We start from the raw sequence: 26617 nt of genomic DNA, 5'->3' as shown, positions 1-26617 counted from the left end.
AAAAATCTACGTTGCAGAAAAGACTGCCTCTTCAAAACATGGTGCTGGGAAAACTGGATATCCATATGCAGAAGAATGAAATTAGATATGCATCTCTCACCATATACTAAAGTCAACTCAAAATGGATTAAAGACTTAAGTGTAAGACCTGAAAGTGTAACATTACTAAGGGAAAATATAGGTGAAACACTTCAGCAACTAGGTCTGGGCACAGACTTTATGAACATAAGCTTGAAAGCACAAGCAGTAAAAGAAAAAGTAAACAAATGGGACTATATCAAACTAAGAAGCTTCTGCACAGCAAAGGAAACTATCAACAGAGTGAAACAACAAATTACAGAGTGGAAGAAAATTTTTGCTAACTATGCATCCAAGAAGGGATTAGTATCTGTAGTGTAGAAGGAACTCAAGCAATTATACAGTAAAAAAAATAACCCAATTAAAAACTGGGCAAAGGAGCTGAGTAGACATTTTTCAAAGGAAGACATACAAATGACCAACAGGTACACGAAAAAATGCTCAACATCACTAGTCATTAGTGAAATGCAAATTAAAACTACATTGAGATACCATCTCACCCCGGTTAGACTGGCTGTACTCAAAAAGATGGTGAATAACAAGTGCTGGCGAGGGTGTGGAGAGAAGGGAACACTGCTACGCTGTTGGTGGAACTGTAAATTAGTACAACCACTATGGAAAACAGTATAGAGGTTTCTTAAACAACTACAGAGAGATCTTCCATACGATCCAGCAATTCCACTTCTGGGTATATGCCTAGAGGAATGAAAATCATCATGTTGAAGGGATACCTGCACTCCCAAAATTATTTACATTGACCTTCCCAATGTTACATTAAAGGTCTTTCTGAGAAATCTAGTAACTTTACTTCACATTCATTTTTATTTACTTAATTTATTGAGAAAATAATTACTGAATGCATTCTTTGTACAAAGGACTTTGCTCAGGCTTGTTAAATATTCAAAAGTGAACAAGTTATTATCTCTTCAAGAAGATTTCAGTTTGGTTATGGTACAAAATAAGTGTACAAATTCCTACAGTAGTTGACAAAATCTACAATCATTAAAGAGTTAAAGAAGAGTAGGAAGAGAGGAATTAAGAGTAGTAAGAGATTACATTTGATAGAATGAAGCAGGGACACTTCCTAGAGGAGATGGTATTTCAGTGGGTATTAAAGAAAGGTGGGTAGATTTCCAATGATAGATGTGGGAGTGATGAGTATAGCATTCCAGACTGAGGGGACAACATTAACAAAGGGGAGAAAATTATAATCACAGAGCTTAGCTTAGCTTGTGTGAAAATATAATGGAAAGACTAGACCAGAGGTTGCAGATTTTCATAAACAAAACATAGAAGTGTAAGGCTATTCAAACCACACATTTCAATGTAAGTACTTTTTTTCCTGTATGACTAAATAAATACAATGGGTGATTTACTCAAAACTTTACTCTTTCACTGAGAGAAATAAAATTAATCTGCTTTTATTGTAAAGTGTAGCATTTATGTAAGGATAAAGGTAAGGAAGTTGTCATTCTAGATTTTTCTGCACATTTCTTTCGGAGTCTTCTAAAGTTACTAAAAATTCCAATAGTTTCATGAAGAATGCCATTCCTCCACTAAGATAAATTTTATTTTGTCACTGTTGTCATTTAACTAGTATCACCACCACTTTAGGACTCTCTGAGATATTTTTATGAGCAGAAGTTTCTAAACTCTTTTTATGGATACAAAAGTTTCTATTAAATCATTTTGAAAAGAGACTCTTGCCAAAGTAGCAACTTGGATCTTTTATTTGTACATTACAAACTGATGTTCTTTTACGTCTTTATAAGTAAGATGCATAAACCATTTTCTCTGAATAAAATGCAAATGTTCTGGTTCAATCTAGTTATAGTTTTTGTAAGTATTTTGTTCAGCATTAAATTTGTATGCTAAGAAATTAGTGATGCTATTAGTTTGATATATTTCTCATTTTTAGGAGAAAACTAAATTGCTAATAAAAGGAGAAACTAAATTGCTACATATAAAGGGTTTCTTTTTTCCTATTTAGATAAGAAATTTCTGTAATTGAAATTGAAATGTCTATAGATTATATATTTCCCTTATTTTAAGTGATCAGCTGAGCTTTTCAAGGAACATTTTCTCCTACAATGTTAAGTAGAAGGAATCTTCATAATGTTGAGGCTTTTGGAATGTGGTAGGGAGGTTATACATCTCTCAGAGATTAGGAATAGTTCTTGAGAACTGCTCTTTGTTTTTAACAATAGGCATTTATTTGTTTCTTAATTTATTTATTTGACAAACATTTATCAGGTACATACTTCATCCTGGGTAGACAATTCAAGTGACTTGGCCAAGTCATACATTTAATTACTGAAAGCACTTGCATTAGAACTCTTGATTTTTGGGGCCGGCCCGGTGGCGCACTGCTACAGTGCGCCGCTTGGGAAGCGTGGCGGCGCTCCTGCCGAGGGTTCGGATCCCACATATAGACCGGCCGCTCACTGGCTGAGCGAGGAGTGGGGGCAACACCGAGGGTTGCGATCCCGTTGCCGGTCCGGTACGGGCGCGACACTGAGGGTTGCGATCCATTGCCAGTCACGAAAAAAAGACAAAAAAAAAAAAAAGAACTCTTGATTTTCTAGTCCATTGTTACCTTCATAATAGCATTCTGGAGTTTAATGTATGAAGTATGGTTGATCTGATAAATATTGATTTGATCTATTATTTTTATTTAGGACAACATGCACATATAGGAGGGTACTTCAAAAAGTTTGTGGAAAAGTTGAATAGGAATATTTCCGTGAACTTTTCGAAGATCCCTTGTATAGAAATACCTTTATATTGGTGTATCTATACTTGTATTTGCTCTTCACATTTGTTTTTGCTTGTGAGCTAAACTGTTATCCTTAGGAAGACAGATAGAAGATCTAGTCTGAAGAGGTATGCTGAAAAGCTGCTTTAACTAGTGGATGATTGAATATTCTGAAAAACAGTTAAGTCAGTTGAAAAGTAGCAATTTAAATAACCAAGTTTTTTGTTTTGTGTGTATGTATGCATGTATATAGTCATTTATGCCCCTTATCTATAAATAACATGCATACATTTGTACCATATTAGGCTCCAAAAAAGCTTTATAAAAATATAATTGTTAGAATTTTTTTCAGTGTAAAACCTAAGGAGAATATGGGCAGGGAAGTTAAGATTAAACTAGAGTTAAGGATGGCCAGGTAACTGAGTTTGAAGACAGTGTTTTAGCCCATTTCATGGTGCTATAACAGAATACCACAGACTGGGTAATTTACAAAGAACAGACGTTTATTTCTCAAAGTTCTGAAGACTGCGAAGTCAATATCAAGCTGTCAGCGTCTGGTGAGGGCTTTTGTGCTGCATCATCCTATGGTAGAAGGGCAAGCAAGTGCATAAGACAGAAAGAACCCACTCTTAAAAGCCTCTTTTTAAAAAAGGCATTAAATCTTTCCAAGAAGGCAGTCACCTCTTAAAGGCCCCACCTCTTAATACTGTTACAATGGCAATTACATTTTCACCATGAATTGTGGAAGGTACATTCAGACCATAATAGGCAGGGAACAAGTAATAAATCTAAAAGCTGAATTCATTCTAGCTCCCTGCGCTCTTCCCACCTCTTGGTTGCAAATTGTGTTTTTTATGGATGAAATGATATAGAAAGCAGTGTGGGGGGAATGAGAGGCAAATTGGTTAAATATACCTTATTTACTGTGCATTTCCCATGGAAAATGATTGATTGCATAACAATGTGAATGTACTCAACAGTACTGAACTGCATACTTAAAAATGGTTAAGATGGTAAGTTTTGTTATGAGTATTTTACCACAATTTTTATTTATTTATTTATAATTTTTATTGAATCTCGTAATTATACATATTTTGGGGGTTCAACATTGACGTATGCTGATCAAATCAATATTACTGGCATATATATTGTTACAAATTGTACTTATTCTTTATGCCCCTTGTCCAATCTCTCCCCATGCCCCATCCCCCACCCCAATTACCCTAGATTTCTTCTCTCATTCTGAAAGAGTAATTGTTACTCTGTTGATTTGTTGCCTAGGTGATCTGTCCAATGCTGAGAGGTAAGTTCAGTTCCTCCAATATTATCCTAGAGCAGATGCTTCTTCTGTCACTCTGGAATGAGCTTTGTGGAGAGACATCCTCTTTTCTTTGGTCTCTGCTGATGAATCTCTGTGTGTCAATGCACTCCAGTGGCTGGCGGACCATCTACATGGTGGTCGTGATGTCTAGCTGCTTTCACAGCAGCTGTGGTTGTTGTGGTGGCTGTGGTGGGCCACCTACATGAAAGTGATGTTTTTGGCATGCTCCTTACCTAGTTGGTGGTGGCGATGGCAGTGTGCCTCGTTGTGGGCGGGGAGCCCGGTCACCAGCTCCGTGCCTCCGATCCCCGGGCAAGCCCTGTGGCACTGGCAGTGTGCCTGGTGGTCCCCTCTTTCTGGCTTGGTAGTCCAGGGGACTTTCGGTCCTTCTAGGTGTTATAGGTGTTCTTTGGTGAAATGAGACCTTAACTAGTTATTATCAAACTTTGTCTCTGGTTGTGGGTACTCTTTTTTCTTTCAGTTCTGTGTTCGATTATTTGTTATTCCCACCATCTAAACTTTGTGCTAGAACTAATTTGTTGTCCTTTGCTTACTTCTAAAGTGGGGGAACTTCCTATGGGACCAGTACTTGAGCTCTGTGGTTGAGCTAAACTGCTGCTTTGCTGTTGATTCCTTGGGGAAGGCTTTATATGCTGCTTAGATTTTAATGGTTGACTTTATAGGACTTCCAGGTTTAGTGAAATCCAATGCACCTGGGTTGTGTAGAAACACTGGTCTCGGCCAGAGTCTTTTCATCAAATTATACCCCATGCAATTCTGTATTCCTGACTAGTCTCCTCTGAGTGGTCCTACACTGATTGGGGGCAGATCAGCTGTCCTTGCTGTGTCCCAGTGTTCTCCCAGTGGGCCCGTCTCCCCCACTGCCTGTGCTGCAAACACTTCCCGTAGGATGGGCTGTATGCTGGTCTTTTTCGGCCTCTGAGTGGCTCCTTTTTCTCAGTTGTTGTGGCTCCTTGCTCCTATGTGGGTCTGTGGGAACACTATTAGTGGTCTTGCTGGCCTGGGGGCCACCAAGGCCCTCTTCTCTCCTGCTACCTCCATGCAACTTCATCCAGAGGGCACTTCTGCAGCTTTTGCCAGTTCCTGCTCTGTGCACTCAGCAGCTCCAGCCTAGAAGCAGCCAGTGCTCCAAACGGAGAGATTTTTTCTTTCTCTCATGATGGCTTCTCTGGCCTTCATGCAGGTCTCTCCTCCTCTTCCCTTGAGCACTAGCAGCCCCAGCTTGGCTGTTGTTGCTTTGTAATAGTTGTAAATTAGTTGATTTGTGGGAGAGAGTGATACTGGGGACCGTCTATTTTGCCATCTTGACCGGAAGTCCTTTACCACAATTTTTAAAATTATTTTTAAAATGGATATTGGTCTAGGTCTCTAAGTTTGTGGTAATTTGCTATCAGCAATAGAAAACAAATACAATGCGTTTGTTCATAGTGTTTGTGTCTGCTTGGGACTACTCTTTTATTATAATTTTGTACTCTATATCCAGCTCAAAGGTCTACTCTATTAAGCCATCCTTAACCTTCAGGCAGAGTTAGTCATTCTCTCTGCCTGGCCACATATATCTATAATAGCATTTAAACACCTTGTATTTTCTTTAAATTTTATTGTAAATTGGCGATTTATAATTGTATATATTTATGGGGTACAAAGCAATGTTATGACTTATGAACACATAAATAGTAATTAAATAATTAAATCAAGCTAAATAACATATCCATCATCTCAAGTACTTATTTTTGATAGTGAGAACATTTCAAATTTACTCTTAGCAAATTTGAAATGTGCAATATACTTGCCTTAGTTTGTTTGTACTATGATAACAAAATACCACAGAATTGGTAATTTATAAAGAACTGAAATTTATTTTCTCACAGTTCTGGAGGCTGGGAAGTCTAAGAAATTTGTTTCCCATAATTCTGGAGGCTGGGAAGTCAAGGCACTGGCAGTTTTGGTTGTCCGGTGAGGGCTGCTCTCTGCTTGCAAGGGGGCCCCTTATTGCTGTGTCCCCTGGAGGGGAGGAATGCTGTGTCTTCACATGGTGGAAAGGCAGAAGAGCAGAAGAGCTGAATGCTGTGTAAAGCCTCTTTTATAAAGAACTTAATCTCATTCAGCAGGGAGGAGCCCTTATAGCCTAATCACCTCTTGAAAGCCTCAGGTCTTAATAATATCACACTGGCCATTAAGTTTCAACACCTGAATTTTGGAGGTGACATATTCAAATCATAGTAACACTGTTATTAACTATATTCACCACACTATGCAATAGATCTGAAATATTATTCCTCCTGTCTAACTGAGACTTTGTACCCTTTGACCAACATCTTCTCATCCCAACCTCCCACCCCCACTCCCAGCCTCTGGTAACCACCATTGTACTCTCTGCTTCTATGAGTTTGATTGTTTTAGATTCCACATAGAAGTGAGAACATGTGGTTTTGTCTCTCTGTGCCTGGCTTATTTCACTTAGCGTAATATTCTCCCATTTCATCCGTGTTGTCTCAAATAACAGAATTTCCTTATTTTTTAAGGCCGAATAGTATTCTATTGTATATATACAAGTTTAGACATTTTCTTCATACATTCATCTGTTGATGGACACTGGGTTGGTTCCATATCTTGGCTATTGTAAATAGTGCTGCAGTGAACATGGAAGTGCAGACATCTCTTCAACAAACAGATTTCACATCTTTAGGGTAAATACCTAGAAGTGTGATTGGTGGATCATATGGTAATTCTACTTTTAATGTTTTGAAGAAACTCCATACAGTGTTCCATAACAGCTGTACTCATTTATATTTCCACCAACAGTGTACAAGTGTTCCCTTTTCTCCACATCCTCGCCTTACTTATCTTTTGTCTTTTTGATAATAACCATTCTAACAGGTTTGTGATGATATCTAATTGCGGTTTTAATTTGTATTTCCCTAATGATTAGTGGTGTTGAGCACTTTTTTATATATCTGTTGGCCATTTGTATGTCTTCTTTTGAGAAATATCTTTTCAGATTCCTTGCTCATTTTTAAATCAGGTTATTTGTTTTCTTGCTATTGAGTTGTTTGAGTTCCTTATATATTTTAGTTATTAACCCCTTATCAAATATATGGCTTTCAAATATTGTCTTTTCACTCTGTTGTTTTCTTTGCTGTGCAGAAGCTTTTTAGTTTGATGTAATCATGTTTGTCTACTTTTACTTTCATTGCCTGTGCTTTTGGTGTCAAATCCTAAAAAGTCATTGCCCAGACCAATATCATGTAGTTTTTCCCCAATGTTTTCTTCCAGTAACTTTACAGTATCAGGTCTTTAATCCACTTTGAGTTAAATTATTTTTTATACGTGTGAGCTAAGGGTTCAATTTCTTTCTTCTGTGTGTTGATATCCAATTTTTCCAGCACTATTTATTGAAGAGACTATCCTTTTTCCATGTGTGTTCTATTCTTGGCACCTTTGTTGAAATCAGTTAACCATATATGTATGGATTTATTTCTGAGCTCCCTACTCTTTGCCATTCATTGATATCTCTATTTTTATGCTAGTACCATGCTGTTTAAATTACTATAGCTTTGTAATGTAGTTTGAAATCAGGGAGTGTGATGCCTCCAGCTTTGTTCTTTCTGCTCATGCTTGCTATGGCTATTCTGGGTCTATTGTGGTTTCATATGAATTTTAGGATTGTTTTTCTATTTCTATGAAAAATAACATTTGAATTTTGATAGAGATTACATTGAATTTTTTTGTTTTTTCGGGATGCTGGAAGATTGTATTGAATTTGTAGATTGCTTTGGGTAGTATGGACACTTTAACAATATTAATTATTTTAATATATGAACATGGGATATCTTTCCATTTATTTGTGTCTTCTTTTGTTTTTCATCAATGTGTTATAGTTTTCAGTGTACAGGTCTTCCAACTCCTTGGTAAATTTATTATTATTATTATTATTTTGTAGCTATTGTAAATGGGATTGTTTTCTTGATTTTTTTAAGGTAGTTTATTGTTAGTGTATAGAAATACTACTGATTTTTGTGTTGATTTTGTATCCTGCAAATTTACTGTATTCATTTATTAGTTCTAACAATGTTTTGGTGCAGTCTTTAGGGTTTTCTCTATATAAGATTATGTTGTCAGCAAACAATGATAATTTTACTTTTTCCTTTCTTATTTGGGTGCCTTTGATTTCTTTCTTTTGCCTAATTGCTCTGACAGGGACAATGTTAAATAGAAGTGGTGGGAGTAGACATCCTTGTCTTGTTTCAGAACTTAGAGGAAAGGCTTTCAATTTTTCACTGTTGAGTATAATGTCAGGTGTAGGCTTATTCGGCCTTTACTGTGTTGAGGTACATTTCTTCTATACCTAATTTGATGAGAGTTTTTATCATAAAAAGATGTTGAAGCTTCTAATGAGATGATTATATGGTTTCGTCCTTCGTTCTGTTAATGTGATGTATCACATTTATTGATTTAGGTGTGCTGAATCATCCCTGCATCCCAGGGATAAATCCTACTTGATCATGGTGAATAATCCTTTTAATGTGGTGTTGGATTTGGTTTGCTGGTATTTTGGTGAGGATTTTCGCATCTGTGTTGATCAAGAATATTGGCCTGTAGTTTTCCCCTGCATCCCAGGGATAAATCCTACTTGATCATGGTGAATAATCCTTTTAATGTGGTGTTGAATTTGGTTTGCTGGTATTTTGGTGAGGATTTTCGCATCTGTGTTGATCAAGAATATTGGCCTGTAGTTTTCTTTCTTTTTTTTTCGGAGGCTGGTCAGTACAGGGATCTGAACACTTCACCTTGGTGTTACAAGGCTGTCTGTCCTCTAACAAACTGAGCTAACCAGCCGGCCAGCCAAGTTTTCTTTTCTTGCAATGTTCTTGTCTGGCTTTGGTATCGGCAATACTGGCCATATAAAAAGAGTTTGGAAGTATTCCCTCTTCTTCAAGTTTTTGGAAGCGTTTGAGGCGGATTGGTATTATTCTTCTTTAAATGTAAGGTGGAATTCAGCAGTGAAGCCATCAGGTCCAGGGCTTTTCTTTGATGGGAGATGTATTATTTATTACTGATTCATTTTCCTAACTCATTATTGGTCTGTTCAGATTTTCTGTTTCTTCATGATTCAGTCTTGGTAGCTTGTATGTATCTAGGAATTTATTTCTTTTAGGTTATCCAATTTGGTGGTGTATAATTGTTCATAATTGTCTCTTATGATTCTTTGCATTTCTGTGATATCACTTGTAATGTCTCCTCTTTGCTTTGTGCTTAGTTCTTTTTTTTTTTTGTAGTTCCTTGAGGAATAATATTAAATTGTTTATTTGAGATCTTTTTTGATGTAGACATTTACACATATTGGTAGAAACTTTCCTCTTAGAACTGCTTTTGTGCATCCCACAAGTTTTGGTATGTTGTGTTTCCATTTTCATTTGTGTCAAGATATTTTAAAATTTCCTTTTTAATTTATTGGCCTATTGGTTGTTTAGGAGCATGATGTTTAATTTTCATATATTTGTGAATTTTCAGAAATTCCTTCTGTTATTGATTTCTAGTTGCATACCATTGAGGCTGGAAAAGATACTTGATATGATTTCAGTTTTCTTAAATTTGCTAAGACTTGTTCTGTGGCCTAACATGATCTGTTCTGAAGAACTGTTCTGTGTGCACTTGAGAAGAATGTATTCTATTGCCATTAGATGTTATGTTCTGTATGTGTCTGTTAGGTCCATTTGGTGTAAAGTGTTGTTCATGTCCAGTGTATTCTTATTAATTTTCTGTCTGGACGATCTGTTCATTGTGGAAAATGAGATCTTGAAGTCCTGTATTATTTTTGTATTGCAATCTCTTTCTCCCTTCAGATCCTTTAATATTTGGTTTATATATTTAGGGGCTTTGATGTTGGGTGCATATATATTTTCAATTGTTGTATCCTCTTGATGAATTGACCCCTTTATCATGATATAATATTCTTCTTTGTCTCTTTTGACAGTTTTTGACAGTCTATTTTGTCTGATTTAAATATAACTACCCCTGCTCTCTTTTGGTTTTCATTTGCATGGACTATATTTTTCCATTCCCTCACTTTCGTTCTATATGCGTCCTTAAAAGTGAGGTGAATCTCTTTTAGGCAGCATATAGTTGGGTCTTGATTTTTATTCATTCATTGGGTCTTGATTTTTATTTATTCATTCTATGTCTTTTTATTGGAGAGTTTAATTGATTTGCATTTAAGGTAAAAATTGATAGGTAAGGACTTACTACTGCCATGTTGTACATTGTTTCCTAGTTGTTTTTACACAATTTGTTTCTTCCTTTCTTGCTGTCTTCCTCTGAGGTTTGGTGGCTTTCTGTAGTGGTATGCTTTGAACCCTTTCTGTTTTTTTTTTTTTTTGTACCACATTGTAATTTATTTTTCCTTCAGTTCTTCTCCACTAAATTGTGAAGTGTGGTGGTTTTTACAAAGCACTTCATGTTCAAGTTTTAAAGCAACAGGTTTACAGCAAATTCTGGTTGGCCAAATTTGAAAGTAGTAACTTTTAGATATCATTATATCGGTTGCTTCTTACTCATTTGCTTCTCTCAGCCTAGATCCTAGTAGTGGAATTGCACTGACTTCATTATAGTTTACTTTGATTATTAGATTTTTTTATAGAAGTATAAAAATGGGTTGCCTTTTTTGCCTTCAGTTAATTTACTCAGGTAAGGAATGAAACATATAGTTAAGTTTATGTGAATATATTTATCTATTCAGATTTCTTCCAACATTTACTAAGCCAATACTTCTTGACTCTAAAACAGCAAAATCGGTCAAATATATACGTACAGACTGCACCAAATTGATATGATTACTTTATCAGCACCGCACTCTCCCGAGTGAGCCACAGGCCGGCCCTGATATGATTACTTTAGACAGTGGTAAACAAGGGTGTTGATGAATCAATTGTAATTCAGAATTCCTGTCTCAAAGAGTAAAGAGTGTGTTCCTTACATAAATAGCTATTGGGTTCTTCTTGTTTTATTGTGTTTTTTTTGGTGGCCGGCTGGTAAGGGGATCTGAACCCTTGACCTTGGTGTTATAACACTGTGCTCTAACCAACTGAGCTAACCAGCAGGCCCAGCTATTGAATTCCTATTGTTTCCTTTTCAAGAGATTTCAACAACTTAGATTGTCATGAGGAAACATTAGTTATTTCAATAGTGCTGTTTTATTTGAATTTCTTTGCATTGTAAGTATCATTGTGTATTTTTATCAGAATGTATTGATAAGTGATTGTAAATAAATGTGTCAATATCAGTAGTGCAACTCTAACATTTTCAGAGTCCTCAATCTTTTAACTTATTTATAAGAGGGAACGCTCTTTTTCAGGGACAACTGTAGGGTCTTTCATTTCCACTTAGATTGCTAACAATTACAAGAGGTCTTATTTTCACTTTAGGGCAGTATGCTTCCATATTATTCCTCCATGTGCACTACTAACTGCATCTGTGTTTGTTGAAAGTTTGTTCTTGAAATATAACCCAGCCTCTTGAGGTGAAGGTGGTGAGTCAAATATCACCAAACAGGAAGTTGTTTCAAAAGAAATTCATATTTTTTGGTCTTTTCATGTTTTCTGTTATATACAGCCAAAATTAAGGATATACCCATTTTTTACTGTAACTTAAAAAGTTATTTTAAAAACATGACTAAGAAATGTTTTTTAATTGAAAAATTTTAAAAAGTAAAAGCACTACTACTTTATTTTACATTTTTATTAGTATTTAAAAGGAACTGTATTTTATTTCCACCTGTAGGTGCATATCTACCGAATAAAAGAAAGTAAACCTTTCTGAAATATTAGTACCTCATGGAATGAATAGTGAAGAATCATCTTTACATGGGAAAATATGGCAGATTTTACCTATGAAATAAATTATGTGAATAATATTACAAAAGATGGTAGTCTGTTTAGGCAGGCCTATTAAAAGCATTAAGACTTGAGTACTGGCTATTAAAGTGAGTAAATGGCAATATTATAAAGTTAAACACATGCCAAAAAACATTTTCCAGAGGACTGGGATTGTAACAGTACCATTAATGAGGGCAAAGAGGTCTTAATGCAATTTGCACTTTCTAAAGTTTCAAAAAGAAGCTTTGAGTTAGTGCATTATTAATGCACTGAACATCTGGAACTGCGTAAAAGCTATGGACATTGAGCAAATGCAGGATTTCCCCACTAGGTTGCATTCTAACTTATTGCTTCCCTAGTAAGATACTGGTTTTAAGGAGTTTGAAAAAGTAAAATGACAATATCCAGATAAGGCATAGACATTCCAAAGTGTCTTTTAATTTGTGAAATCTACTTAAAAAAAAAAAAAATTGTCTTTGAGGTTAACACATCCAAGTAATGTGAACACCAAGTAGTAAATTAAATAAATTCTATGACTATACGTTGTCTAGTCTCTGTGTGCAAATCGTATTTATCCTGTACGGGCTATTAAGTTAAATAATTTATAACAGAGATACCTCACATTTTTCATATCTATAAGCCTTAAAACCTGAGAGATGGCTCTATGTCAGTGTACTTTCCATTAAGTGTCAGTTGAGTTATTTTTGTATTTAGTTATTTGTATGATCTCTGGCAAGAGGGAAATAATTAAGCTGTACAAATGTGCAATATGAGTGTTAACTGCAATGAGAATTATAGACCAAATATTTTGTTATGTGAAACTGAAAATTTGCTGTAGACTTTTTTCACTAAAATAATCAGAATGTTTTTGCTATAAAACTATACTCTAAATTTGCATGTAGCCCCTGTGTAATCCTTAACAAAAGGCTTTTAACGTAGTTTTTAAAAAACCTCCAGGAAGATATTAAAATAAACACACTGTGCTCTATGGAAATGTCTCATAATCACCAAATTCCCCTTTTTAAAAAAGTGTTTCTTGTTCCTTTTTGCCTGAACTAAAATCTAGATATACCCAAAGGACATACCACTTCCTTGTCAGCCCTTTCAAGTTGTGACCATTTTAATTATATCACTCTTTCCCCTTCGTCTTTATTGTCATTTTACAAATTATCTGGATACTCTTCCTTTATTAAGGACTTTGGCACCTGATTTTGCAGTTGTTTTTTGATTTGTCCTTTTTTTCCTCCCTGGCCTTTTTTTATTTTGGACCTTCCTTTTTCATTCATTTATTAGATTCATTTTAAAAATATTTATTGAGCACTTTCTGTGTGTCTAAGTACTGTTCTAGGTACCAGACAATCAGTAATAAGCAACATAGACAAAAATCATTGGCCTCTTACATTCCTGGGGTGAGAGACAAAAAATAAAACCAGACACATAGAAAGATACTAATATGTTAGATGATGTTATGGACTGGATGTTTGTGTCCCACTAAATTTCTTATGTTGAAACCATAACTCCTAGTGTGGCTATATTTGGAAATGGGGCCTCTAAGGAAGTAATCAACATTAAATGAGATCATAAGGGCAGGGCCCTGATCTGATAGGATTAGTGTCCTTATAAGAAGAAACACCAGAGAGCTTTATCACTCCCTTTGCTTGAGAACAGAGGAAAGACCATCTGAAGATGTTGAGAGAAGGCAGCTGTCTGCAAGCGTAAAGAGAGCACTCACCAGAAACTTAGTCAGCCAACACCTTGATCTTGGACTTTCCAGCCTCCAGAACTGTGAGAGAGAAATTTCTATTATTTAAGCCACCCAGTCTGATATTTTGTTACAGCAGAATGAGAGGATTAATACAGATGGTGATAAGTACTATAAGGAAGAGGGGAGGGAGAATTCAGGAAGGTGGTGGAGAGATGGTTTAGAATTTTAATTGGATGGTTTGGGAAGGCCTGAGAAGGTGACATTGAGTAAAGGTCTAAAGGAGGGGAAACTTAAATCATTCTGATTTCTGGGGGAAGAATGTTGAAGACAGAGGGAGGAAACCTTCAGGTAGGAGAGTGCCTGGTTTGTTTGAGAAACAAAGTGGCTAGTGTAGCTATAGCAGAGTGGAGATTATGTGAGGGGCATAGCATAGTAAGAGATGAGGTCACTGAAGTAGCTGGGGTAAAATCATGCTGCAGTAAGGATTTAGATTTTATTCTAAATGCATTAGGAGGCCATTGGAGGCTTTAAACATAGTTTTAAAAGGATTATGCTGGCTGCTGTGGGAAAATGGACTCTAGAGAGCATATAGAAGCAAGGCAACTGTTTAGGAGACTACTGTAATAATGTAGGTGAGAGATGGTTTTGGCTTGGACCATGGGTAGAAGAGAAGATAATGAGAAATGTTTGGAGTCTAAATATACAGTAGTCCCCACGTTATCCGTAGGGGATGTGTCCTAAGATGCCTAGTGGGTGCCTCAAACCGTGGATAGTTACCCAACCCTGTATATACTATGTTTTTTCCTATACGCACATACCTATGATAAAGTTTAATTTATAAATTAGGCATAGGAAGAAATTAACAACAATAACCAATCAAAAAATAGAAGAATTATAACAATATACTGTAATAAAAGTTTTCTGAATGTAGTCTCTCTGTCGTAATAACATACTACATAGATCTTAGCAACCTCAGCATATGATTTTTTTTTCTTTCCTTAGTAAGTCAAGAACTTTCACCTTTTTTCTGAAAGGAAGCACTTTACTGCTTCTCTTTGGCATATCCGATTTGCCAGCATCACTACTCTTGAGCTTTGGGGCCATTATTAAGTATAATAAGGGTTACTTGAACTCAAGCACTGCAATACCTCCACAGATCTGATAACCAAGATGCCTACTAAGTGACTAATTGGTGGGAAGTGTATGCAGCGTGGATATGCTGGACAAAGGGATGATTCACTTCCCAAGTTATATGTAGAAGGAAGGTGGGAGATTTCATCATGCTACTCAGAATGGCATGCAACTTAAAACTTAGAATTGTTTATTTCTTGAATTTTCCATTTACTATTTTCGGACCCAAGTTGACCATGGGTGACTGAAACCATAGAAAGCAAAACTGCAATAAGGGGGGACTACTGTAATTTGAAAGTAGTGATGGCAGGATTTGCTGATGGATTGGATGTGTGGTGTCATACAAAAAGAGGAGGTAAGGTTTTTTTCTGGGCTCTTTAACTGTACTCTCTTGCTAGTCAATCTCATCTATATGCATTCTTTTAGTTTCATCCTTGTTTCATTTGGGAATTTAATCCATTTACATTTAAAGTAGTGACTGATAGGAAAGTACTTACTATTGCCATTTTTATAATTGTTAGCTGTCTGTGGCTTTTTTGTTCATCTTTTTCTCTATTTTTCTGGAAAAAAAATTAGTAATTTCTTAGCTGTGTTTGCAAAATCAAAATAGTTCTTTCTGTTTAATTAAAACAAATTTGAATGATTTCTGTGTAGGGAAAAAAATTGTCTAAGTTATACATTTTGCATTAATAATAAAGTTTTAAAGCTTTAATACAAACCTAGAAAAATGTAGCCTTTTTTTGGTGAGTCTTTGCTTTCTCCTTTTTGTTTTTTCATATTCTCTGAATTATATAAACTTATATGTAATCATTATATGCCAACAATTTTATTTTAAAAATAAATAGAATCAATGAACTTTAGAGCCAAAAGTTAATTCAGATATATTAATATGCTCAACAGCCTTATTTTGCAGACAAGTTTTTTAAATACCTGGTTATATTATGTGACAATTTATTTTGCTTTTATTATAAAATTTATGAATCCGTGGCCATTTTATTATGTGTAAATTTTTGAAGATCTTAGAAACCAAGTAGAATGTCTTTTTTTGTCATCTCTTGTAACAAATTTGAAATAATTGCACACATCATACCTGCTTTTAAGATTTTTAAATCATATTTAACTCTTTGATATTCTGACTTATTTTCTATATAATGGGGAAAAATCTTTACTGGATTTTTTTGAGGGAAATTTTGTACATTTTACCAATTCTTTGTTATTTCTCAAATTTTCTTTTTAAATAGATTTCTTCTATTCTAATTGCAGAACATATTTTGGGGTCATCAATATAATAGTCTTATTCAAGTTTCCTTGAAAGGCTTTTCTCCAGATCTTGAATATTTGTAATCTACAGTATTAGAAGTTGTTGTTCTGGATCAAGAAATTGGAGATGAAATGTTACCTATGTTTTCAAAGAGAAGAAAAATAGTATGTCATTGGATTAAATTCCATTGAGTATCAACAATTATGTAAATTTATGTCATTTTATCTGGTTTTATATCCTCAAGATATTTTTATCCTTTTCTAGATTGGTTATTCAGTAGAGAAATTTAAATAATTTAATAAATTATTCAGAACATTATTGACTCTGTAGCAGTCTCTTCCTTTCAATTGAAGACTCAGTGTGACTCTCCCATGCACATTGTTGCTCTGAATATTGTCAGAAGGTGTTTTTGTGTTCTTTTTATGCTGTGTACGAGTGAGAGTCTTTGAATCAGAAACAGTACATATTCAAAAAGCAAATTCTAATAGCCAATCCATGAGGCATTCAAAATAGAAAAACTTTTAGAACAATGATAGCCCTATGTTTTTTACCTGGTAATACGATGTTATGGGGAATTTTAATTTATTGATCAGGGAACCCTGATCAGTGTATAAATAGCAATGAACTACTTTACTAATTAGTGCTATAAAATTTGTTTTATGATTTTATTAAAAAGATGAGGATAAAACTGAGGAAATAAACCATCTTATAAAAATTGCCTAGTTTCTGTTCTCTAGAGAATTTGCGGTGATTTCTTGTAATAACTCATCCACATTGCTTAGAACACATAGCATAGAACAAGTTGGTAAAACAGATCAACTTAAATCATAATAATCTGTGATACTGGCTTTTGCTTTTTTTATAAAATTTATTTAGCTCTTTATACTGTTTTTGCATTTGCTGTGTTTCATTTTCTAGCTTCTTAATTCTTTTATTTTCACATTTTAAAAAATAAATATATTTGAAGCTATAAATGTATTTTTAAGTATCACCTTTGCTGCATCCCCAACATTTTGAATTGTGAGTGCTTTTCTTATTCATATCTAAAGGTTTCATAAATTCTACTTTGTTTTTTTCTCTAACCTGTGTTTTTTTTTTTTTTTTTTTTTTTTTTTTTTTTTTTTTTCGTGTCCGGCAACGGATCGCAACCCTCAGTGTTGCCCCCGTACCGGACTGGGGACCGGCAACGGGATTGCAACCCTCGGGGCTGCTCCCGCGCCTCGCTCAGCCAGTGAGCGGGAACCGGTCTGTATGTGGGATCCGAAGCCTCGGGAGGGAGCGCCGCCGCGCTTCCCAAGCGGTGCACTTATCCAGTGCGCCACCGGGCCGGCCCTAACCTGTGTATTTTTTAAGAATATGAATTTTAGTGTTGGGTTTGTTTTCTTTTCAGATTTTGTATTATTGACTTTCAGTCTAACATTGCATTATTGTTAGCATTTGTGGTGAATATGATAAATGTTGTTTGAAATTTGTTAAAAGTCATTTTGAAATATAGTGCATGGTTATTTCTAGACAATGGTCAATATTTCACTTGTGTGTATGTATTTTCTACTTGTTGGCTGAGTCTCTGTTTATATATTTATTTGATTCAGATTATTAGTGATCATATTTTCAAACATTGAGCTTAGTTGCCTATATGCTTAGTAAAATGATCTTAAAGAATCTTCATTTAAGGACTCTTCAGTTACAAATATTGAGGAGCTTCACATTCGGTTTAAAGAGAGAATTTAAAATTCATCAACTTTGACAGAAGTCTTTTTATTTTTGCTTTTGAAATCACCAAGATAGCAATAATTTTAGTAGTACTAGCAGCACCAGGAGTAGTGTTAGTCTTAATAGTAATGGCAACAGCAGCAGCAGCTAACATTTATTGAGCTCTTACTATGTGCCAGCAGTATTCAAGCGTTTCTAAATCTGTTATGAATTTAACCCAATAACGGCTCTATTAGATATTTTGTTTTCCTCATTGTATAGATGAGAAAAGGCACAGATAGGTTAATACGCTTGCCATAGTCACATTGGCTGTAAATTAACAAAGGTAAGTTTGTTCATCTGGACACATAAAAGATTAATTTTTTCTTTTCACTTTTTAGTTATTAGAAAAATTAAAAGAACGCTGGCTCCACACTGGTTTATGGCATAATCTGGAGTTGGTGAAGACAGTCATTGTAGAACCACAAGTAGGAGAAAAAACTGACTTTAATGAATTACTGCAGGTGTACTATGATGCAATCAAGTACAAAGGAGAGAAAGGTAATTGGAAATTATTTCATGGTTAATGAAAAAATATATTTTATTATTAAGTAAGAAGTTGGTGATATTAGAAGTTTATATTATCTTTTTAAAATTAATTGCACTTAAGAGAAAAATTAAATTTCATAATCCTGAGTGAAAAGGTTAGGTAAAAAAAAAAAAATTATTTTATTTGGAGTTGTCCTGTGAATATTTTTATTGCGTATGCCAATTCAACTTTAAAAAACAGCACTCATCCAGATATTATCCCACCATCTTTCCTATACTACCTGAAATATATTGTGCAAAAAGGCGGCTAGGATATTTATAAATGTCTTCCTTACTAAGCAAATGAAATCTACATTTCGAAGCAAATAATAGACTTTGTGCTTGCATTCTATTATGTAAGGTAAACTTGAGTTTTCAAAACATAACTGAAGGCTCAATTTCCAAATTAGAAAATGTTCATGAAGAGTTTGTGAAGGGCTAATAGTAATTATTTATGAACAATGCAATAATAAAGATCCTATAACATAATTGTCAATATCTTTTTAAGAGTATATATAGTGTTCTGTGTGTGTTTTAAATACTCTCAAGATAATATTGGTTCAGTATGATTATAGTAAAAATTAGAGTTATTTTAATTGTTCTGAGAATTTTACTTTCTTGTGGTATAAAGGTAATGATTGCAATTTCCATTTCTATAATAAGATAAAATTGTTGGTTCATAATTGCTTAGTTCATATGCAAGTTGCTACTATGATGTGATTTTACTGTATAAGTTATCTGGGAGATACACAGTTTTGTGAATTGGTTTGCTGCTGTGTTGTATCTAAACGCAATTTTGTTCCCCTTGTTTATTTAAAGACTTTGAACTTTTAAAACTATCTCCTAATAGTGTTTTATTTTTTATTATTTTCAATTTGCTGCTATGATTACTTAAGAATCAGGTCTTTTCAAAATGACAGAGGAGCTGGCCAGTTAGCTCAGTTGATTAGAGCAAGGTGTTATAACACCAAGCTCAAGGGTTCAAATGCCCATACCAGCCAGCTGCCAAAAACAAGGAGAAAAAGCCCCCAGAAAACCAAAATGACAAGAATAAGCTATTTCTGAGAATTTTGAGTGTGCTTTTAAAAATGTTTATTTTCTATTGCTTAAGACGGAGCCCTCCTGGTAGCAGTTTGTCGTGGTAAAGTGAGTGAGGGTCTGGATTTCTCAGATGACAATGCCCGTGCTGTCATAACAATAGGAATTCCTTTTCCAAATGTGAAAGATCTACAGGTAGGCCATCAAAACCTTAAGAACTTTTATTATCATAGAGATCGTTGGTTTTGTGTAAAGTTAATAGTACATTTTTCTTGTATCCTGAGACATTTTATTTTAAATCTGGTGAATCTGAATGAGTGAGAAAAGTTTAGTAGATGTAGGTTTATTTTCTTTTTAACCTACCCAGTCTTTTGCTCTACTAGAGTGATTTCACAGTGTCCTGGGTCAGGAGCATCAGTCTCACCTAGAAGCTTGATAGAAATACAGATTTTTCAGGCTCATCCATATGTATCGAGTCAGAAACTCTGGAAGTGGAGCCCAGCTATCTGTGTTTTTTTCTGGCTCTTAGCCGCTAACTTGTAGGTCCCCTCAGAATTCTAGGGCTCTTTTTCTAGCTTCCTTCTCTCTAGTGCCCTGCCCTGCAGTTTTCACGATTTTAGCAGCTCCAAATTTTGATCTCTTCCACTTCAGCTCAACAGGACCACTGCCCTCTGCTTGGATTTCACTGTTGTGATCAGGGGATTATACCCAGGCAGAGAGGTGGGTATAATGGAATTCACCTGATAAAATCCCCTTATCTCCAGAATTATAGTCTTGTGCTGCCTGATGTATGCTCCCTGAAAGCAGTTGCTCTGTTTTGTCCAGTTTTATAGTCACTTACAATGTAAGAGATATTTCGAAACCAGCTACTCAATCTTGGCCAGATACAGGACTTTTGTCTCATTGCCAGTTGTTTTCTAAATATTATATTTGAAAAATTATTTATAGTAATTTGAAGCCTAAGGGGAAGTTATCTTCCATCAGGGAGAATTTTTTTTTTTTTTAACTTCCTACAGGCATTTGTAGGTGCTGGTAATCTGGGACCAAAATGACATTTTCTGGCCACAGAGTGCTGAGCATGTCTTTTGAGCCAATCCAGATATGTTGAGTACAATCCACATCCCTCCTCCTGGGGTACAACCAGTTAGGGTCACATACCAAAGCAGTAGTTTTTTCAGTAAGGTAGTCATCTTCTTTATTGTTAATACTTTACCAGGCACTGTGAATTACATAATTTCACTTTTATTTTTCTAGACCATAGCAGGCTTTGGGTAATATTAACAGTAATAAGCAGTATTTCTCTCATTAGCTCCTGCTCTTTCCATAACCTCTGGACCTCTTCAAAATTTCTGAAAGTCCTCTGGTGGCATCTTACCTGATAATTCATGATCTAATCCTTTCAGCCTCCACTGACTTTGCTAGCTTCCACTACCCTTCTCCATTTACCAGTGCTGCCATTGGGGGCACTGATGGCCATGCCCAAGGTTGTGTCTGTCTCCTATTCAAAAATGGCTAATGCTGCCTTGACTACTGATACTGATGAAACAGTTGACATCTACTCAAGGAAACTATTGTGTTTACCATCAACAGCATTAGTGCTGCATTCCACAGAAGCCGAGTGCTGCTGATGGCACTGGTACTGCCTCCTTTTGATTTCTTATCATTTTACCCTGGCCCTACATTAATGCACTAATGCTTTTTTGTTAAAGTGGTGGAGAGAATCCCTTTCCCCTCTTTTTTTTTTTTTGTTTGTTTGTTTGTTTTGTGTGTGTGTGACCAGTAAGGGGGTTGTAACCCTAGGCGTGGTGTTGCCTGCACCGCGCTCAGCCAGTGAGTGCACCAGCCATCCCTATATAGGATCCAAACCCGTGGCAGTGCCGCTGCGCTCCCAGCGCTGCACTCTCCCGAGTGAGCCACGGGGCCGGCTCCCTTTCCCCTCTTTATACACATCTTCTTCCAACATCTTAAACATAAAGTTAGTTTCCCTAAAACTAGTTCTTTCAATTTTTGGTTGTATCCCCTCTCTGTCTTGGACCTGCACATGAGTTCTTGAGAGCTGGAAAAGAAGATAAACTTCATAGCTAATACTAGTTTGTACTAAAAATTACACTTCCAAAATAGCAAGGCCTGAAAGGATTCACATCAAACTCGTAATACTGATTTCATCTGGGGAGAAGAGAAGGGAATTATACTGGGAGTAGTTACCTTCTATTTTCTCTACCTTCATCCTGATAACTATGATTTGGCATTGTTTTTGCACCAATCTTGGGTTCTTAATGCTTTTTTTCCTTAGGATAAATTCTTCCCAGGCAACATGTCAGTCAAGCAAAAAAGATACCTAGTGACCTGCTCTGACATTTCTCAGTCATGATTCTACTTATCATAGTTCTGCTTATTTGAATTCCAGTGGCTCAAGTGCATAAAACAGCAAAATAATAGAAGGGTCTATGAATCAGGGGAAGGAGGGTGATTCTAAAGTGATTTCCCTAGTGGGGGGCGGGTGGGGTGGACCCAAGAGTAGTCCAAGCTGCAGGGACAAGGGACAGAAAAAGAGGGAAATTCTTTACCAGGAATACCAGATGTAAGGGAAGTATGTTTCTAATTGCCATATGACTGGGTCAGGTCTTCCTGTGTAACAGTTCTAAAATTCAGTGACAAAACAATAGTCATTTATGACGGTAACTCATCTATTGAGTGTCTGGGCAGCAGATAATCTAAGCTTGGGCTTGGTTGGGCAGCTCTGTTGATTTCAGCTGGGCTTAGTCACCCTGCTAAGGTTAGCTGATGTAGGCTAAGCTTAGCTGTGTAAGTTCTGCTCTAACTGTATCTCATTCTTCATGGAGCATCAGACTAGCCAAGACATGTTATCATTGCAGTGGCAGAGGTAGAAGAGGGCAGGCTTAACTGTGCAAACACTTTTCAAATACCTACTTACATCACATCTGCTAACCTCTTATTGCCCAAAGCATGTTACATGCACAGTCCCAAAGTCAAGGGTGGAGGGAAGGGGATATTTTCCACCACACATGGCAAAGGGTTTAGAATCATGACTCCAAAAATGAGTCCCCAGCCCTTGCATTTTTTCATAACTAAAGGATATTTATGTTATCCATTCATAAGACTGGTGTGTTTATAAGCTTATTTAAGAGTGTAGGCATGCAGTTTTTATAATGGTTAAGAAATCCTTTTATCATTTGGAAATTACCAGAATATAGCAGTCAATACCCAAGATATCTGAAATAAATCAGAGCATCATTGTAGATGACATCTTAAAATATTCATAAATGGCCAAACAAGGTATTGAACATATTTATTTGCACCTCTATGGGATAGAAAAGAAGTATAAAAGTTTCAAATTTTAATGAAATTCCATTTATCTGTTTTTTGATTGTTGCCTGTACTTTTGGTGTCATGTTTAGTGAACCGTTGGTGAATCTAAGGTCATGCAAATTTGCCTCTAATGTTTTCTTTGAACAGTTTTATAGTTTTAACTCTTTAATTTAGGTACTAGAACTGTTTTGAGTAAATTTTTCTATACAATGTAAGGTAAGGGTTCAACTTCCTTATATCTAAAGTGAGTCTCTTATAGATAGCATATAGCTGGATCAAGCTCTTTTAAATCAATTCTGCCAATCTCTGCCTTTCATTTGGTGAGTTTAACCCATTTACATTTAAAGTAATTACTGATAGGGAAGGACTTTCTTGTGCCACTTAGTTATTTGTTTCCTGTGTTATATGCTTTTTGTTTCTCAATTCTTTCCTTATTACCTTTTTTGTATTTAGTTGATTTTTAGTGTATATTTTGATTCCCTTCTTCTTTCCTTTTGTGTATATCTTAAAAGTTATTTTGTTAGTGTTTACCTTGGGGGGTTATAGCTAACATCTTAATCTCCATCTCACCTCTTTTATATTGTTATTGTCACAGACTGCATCTTTATATATTGTGTGCCCATTAGCATAATTTATTATTGTTTTATGCATTTGCCCTTTAAATCATTTAAGAAAAAAGAGGAGTTACAAACCAAAAGAACAATAATACTATTGTCACAGACTGCATCTTTATATATTGTGTGCCCATTAGCATAATTTATTATTGTTTTATGTATTTGCCCTTTAAATCATTTAAGAAAAAAGAGGAGTTACAAACCAAAAGAACAATAATACTAGCTTTTATATTTACCTATATAGTTACTTTTACCAGTGTTCTTATGTACTTCCTAAAGCACATACTTAATGTTTACAAATAAGTTTTATAATCTGTTAGATGGTGTACCTTTGTGTCTCTACAGTTAAAATATTGCCTTGGAATATAGTGGTCAGTAAATGTTGTTTTAATCAATGAGTGAATGGGGGTTTAATAGAAGTTATTAAAATTGTATTTGGTTTTGTTGTTTGTTTTTAAAAAAACTGAAACAACAGCAATCCTCCATTCCTAGAGACTTTAATTAAAACATAATGATAGTAACTATTAGATGATAATGAACAGGATGGTAGTAGACATTAATATGACTCATAAGGAGGCAATACAGTGTGTCACTATAGTCATAAATCATGAAAGCAGTTATAGAGGGGAATGCTCAATCTCCAATACCATCTTACACTTTATCTAATGGAGGTGGTATCTTGTATTGATTATACTGGCTATCACCCTTTGTATTAGTTTTCTATTGCTGTGCAGCAGAGTATCACATAGTTGCTTAAAACAACACAGATATATATCAGTTTCCCTGGGTCAGGAGTGTGGCATGGCTTAACTGAGTCCTCTGCTCAGGTTTCCACAAGGCTGCTGTCAGGGTGTTGGCCAGGCTGTGTTCTCCTCTAGAGTTTGCAGTTCTCTTCCAAGTTCATTCAGGTCATTGACAGAATTCAGTTCCTTGTGGTTGTAGGCCTGAGGTTCTCCCTAATCCAGCCAGGGGCCACTCTTGGCTCCTAGAAGGTACGCATAATTCCTTCCTATGTGGCTTTCTAACAGGCCCTCTCACAACAAGGCGGTTGACTTCTTCAACGCCAGCAGGATGTTCTCTACTTCTGGTCTACAAGACAGTCTTATACAACTTAATATAATTTCGGGAGTAATTTTCCACCACCTTTGCCATATGGTATAACCTAATCAAGGGAATGACTATCTCATGACCACTGCCATATTCTATTGCTAGAAGCAAGTCAAAGGTTTTGACCTTACTGAAGGGGAGAGGATTATAAAGGTGTGATTCTCTGTGTGTCACCCAGTTAGCATGTGTCTGCCATATTCTTGTCCTCTATAAAAGGAAATGATGAGCTAAATGATTTCCATACCTGGCTCTTCCCAAACTAAAACTATGCTTCAAATTAATGGACCTTAGCTTAGAATATAATAGTTTTCTTTTACATTAATATTCAGTCTATCATGCAGGAATAAGTAGAAGTTATTTATAAATGAAAATTTTAAAATATTCTATCTTATAGAAATGAAACAAACTATTTCTGCATTATTTTCTCTATTTAATTGGAATTCACATTTAAAAAGGCTAAGATCAGTGTCTGAATTAGAGAAGTGATTTGAGTGGGAAGAAGAAGGCAATGATATTAATTTTATGGTACTAAAATTTTTTCTTAAATTCAAGAAAGATTATGGAAGTAAAAATTAAAATACAGTTTAAAATACTAACTTAAGACATTGCAGTCTCAACAGCAAAGTTTGGCTTTTTGAGAAGCAGGAAAATGTATGTTGGAGCCAAAAATATGACTTCTTTGGCTGTGACCAGGATTTCCTCTTCCCACCTTAGGGACTAGAAAGTAGAGGTAGGAAAATTTCATTTTGGAGCCAAGTGTGACTTGTTTAGTTCAAGTCATAATTTATTGCACATACCTCAGGGACCTGAAAATAAAGAAACCCACTATGAAATGTTGATAATGGGCCACTCTGAAGGGCAAGCATTAAGCTAACTTTCCCAGCGAGGATTTTTTTTTCACTTCCGCCTTTCCCAGATGCTTCTGATCATTATATAAGGACATACTTAATCGTATAATAGTTAAACCAAAGTATTTGAGGGGCATGAGACTAAAGTAAGGCTTTTATATGACTAGATGTTGGTGGAAAGTATAACTAAAATAAAAGTTGCTTTCTTTTAATGCAATTAGGTCACATTATAACAAGGCTGCCTTTTAAATGGACATCTAAAGCAAATCCTTTGGCCAATTACTGTGACTTCACAACTACAAAAGTATCCAACTTTATAATTCAGGCATCCATATCTCAAACTGATGACATAGATGTAGTTTTTGAGACATGATAAAGTACAATGTTTAGATTTTAAAATTGCATTTTATTTGTATTTCTTAGTATAGTTTAATAGTATATAGGGATATTCTCCATAAGTATTGTGCCTTTACTCCTCTGAGGAAAATTCATAAAACCATGGTATGTGGCTGAAAATTTTTATATTATAAAAATGTTGAAGTGGTATGTTAGATTTTTATGATAGGCTTAATAAAATTTGATAGTAATATTAATTATCAGAAATGCTCTTACAATGGTTAAAATAATTTATTGAGATAATAAATTTTATATTTGTGTATTTTTAAAAATAATATAGTACGCAGAGTTACCAAAATAAATTTTATTTGGAACCCATTTAAAATTCAGATAGTGATCTGAATACCTATCTTAGTATTGGCATACAGTAACCTGTGAATTCCTTTTTTTGTTTAGGAAACTTAGCTCTGAATGTGCCAAACTATTTGAGTGTATTATTTTACTCATTTTTAAAAATTACATTCCTAATTGAAAAATACAGACATCTATTTTAGTTTTGTTACCTTTGTTGTTGACTTTATTTATTTATTTATTTATTTATTTATTTATTTATTTATTTATTTATTTATTTATTTATTTATTTATTTATTTATTTATTTATTTATTTATTTATTTATTTATTTATTTATTTATTTATTTATTTATTTATTTATTTATTTATTTATTTATTTATTTATTTATTTATTTATTTATTTATTTATTTATTTATTTATTTATTTATTTATTTATTTATTTATTTATTTATTTATTTATTTATTTATTTATTTATTTATTTATTTATTTATTTATTTATTTATTTATTTATTTATTTATTTATTTATTTATTTATTTATTTATTTATTTATTTATTTATTGACC

General features: G+C 34.8%; 1 protein-coding gene across 1 annotated transcript in view; it reads left to right on the top strand.

Annotated features, from left to right (window-relative positions):
* Positions 1–26617, top strand: part of BRIP1 (BRCA1 interacting protein C-terminal helicase 1) — a 165200-nt gene that overhangs the window by 91701 nt on the left and 46882 nt on the right. The window contains 2 exon segments of the mRNA XM_008576117.1: positions 18240–18399; positions 19538–19659. Of these exon segments, the coding sequence (XP_008574339.1) occupies positions 18240–18399; positions 19538–19659 (282 nt within the window).

Source organism: Galeopterus variegatus, unplaced genomic scaffold (genome assembly GCF_000696425.1).
Source record: "Galeopterus variegatus unplaced genomic scaffold, G_variegatus-3.0.2 Scaffold1292, whole genome shotgun sequence".
In the NCBI taxonomy this organism is placed as follows: Eukaryota; Metazoa; Chordata; class Mammalia; order Dermoptera; family Cynocephalidae; genus Galeopterus; species Galeopterus variegatus.
This window is presented reverse-complemented; position numbering and strand designations above follow the sequence as displayed.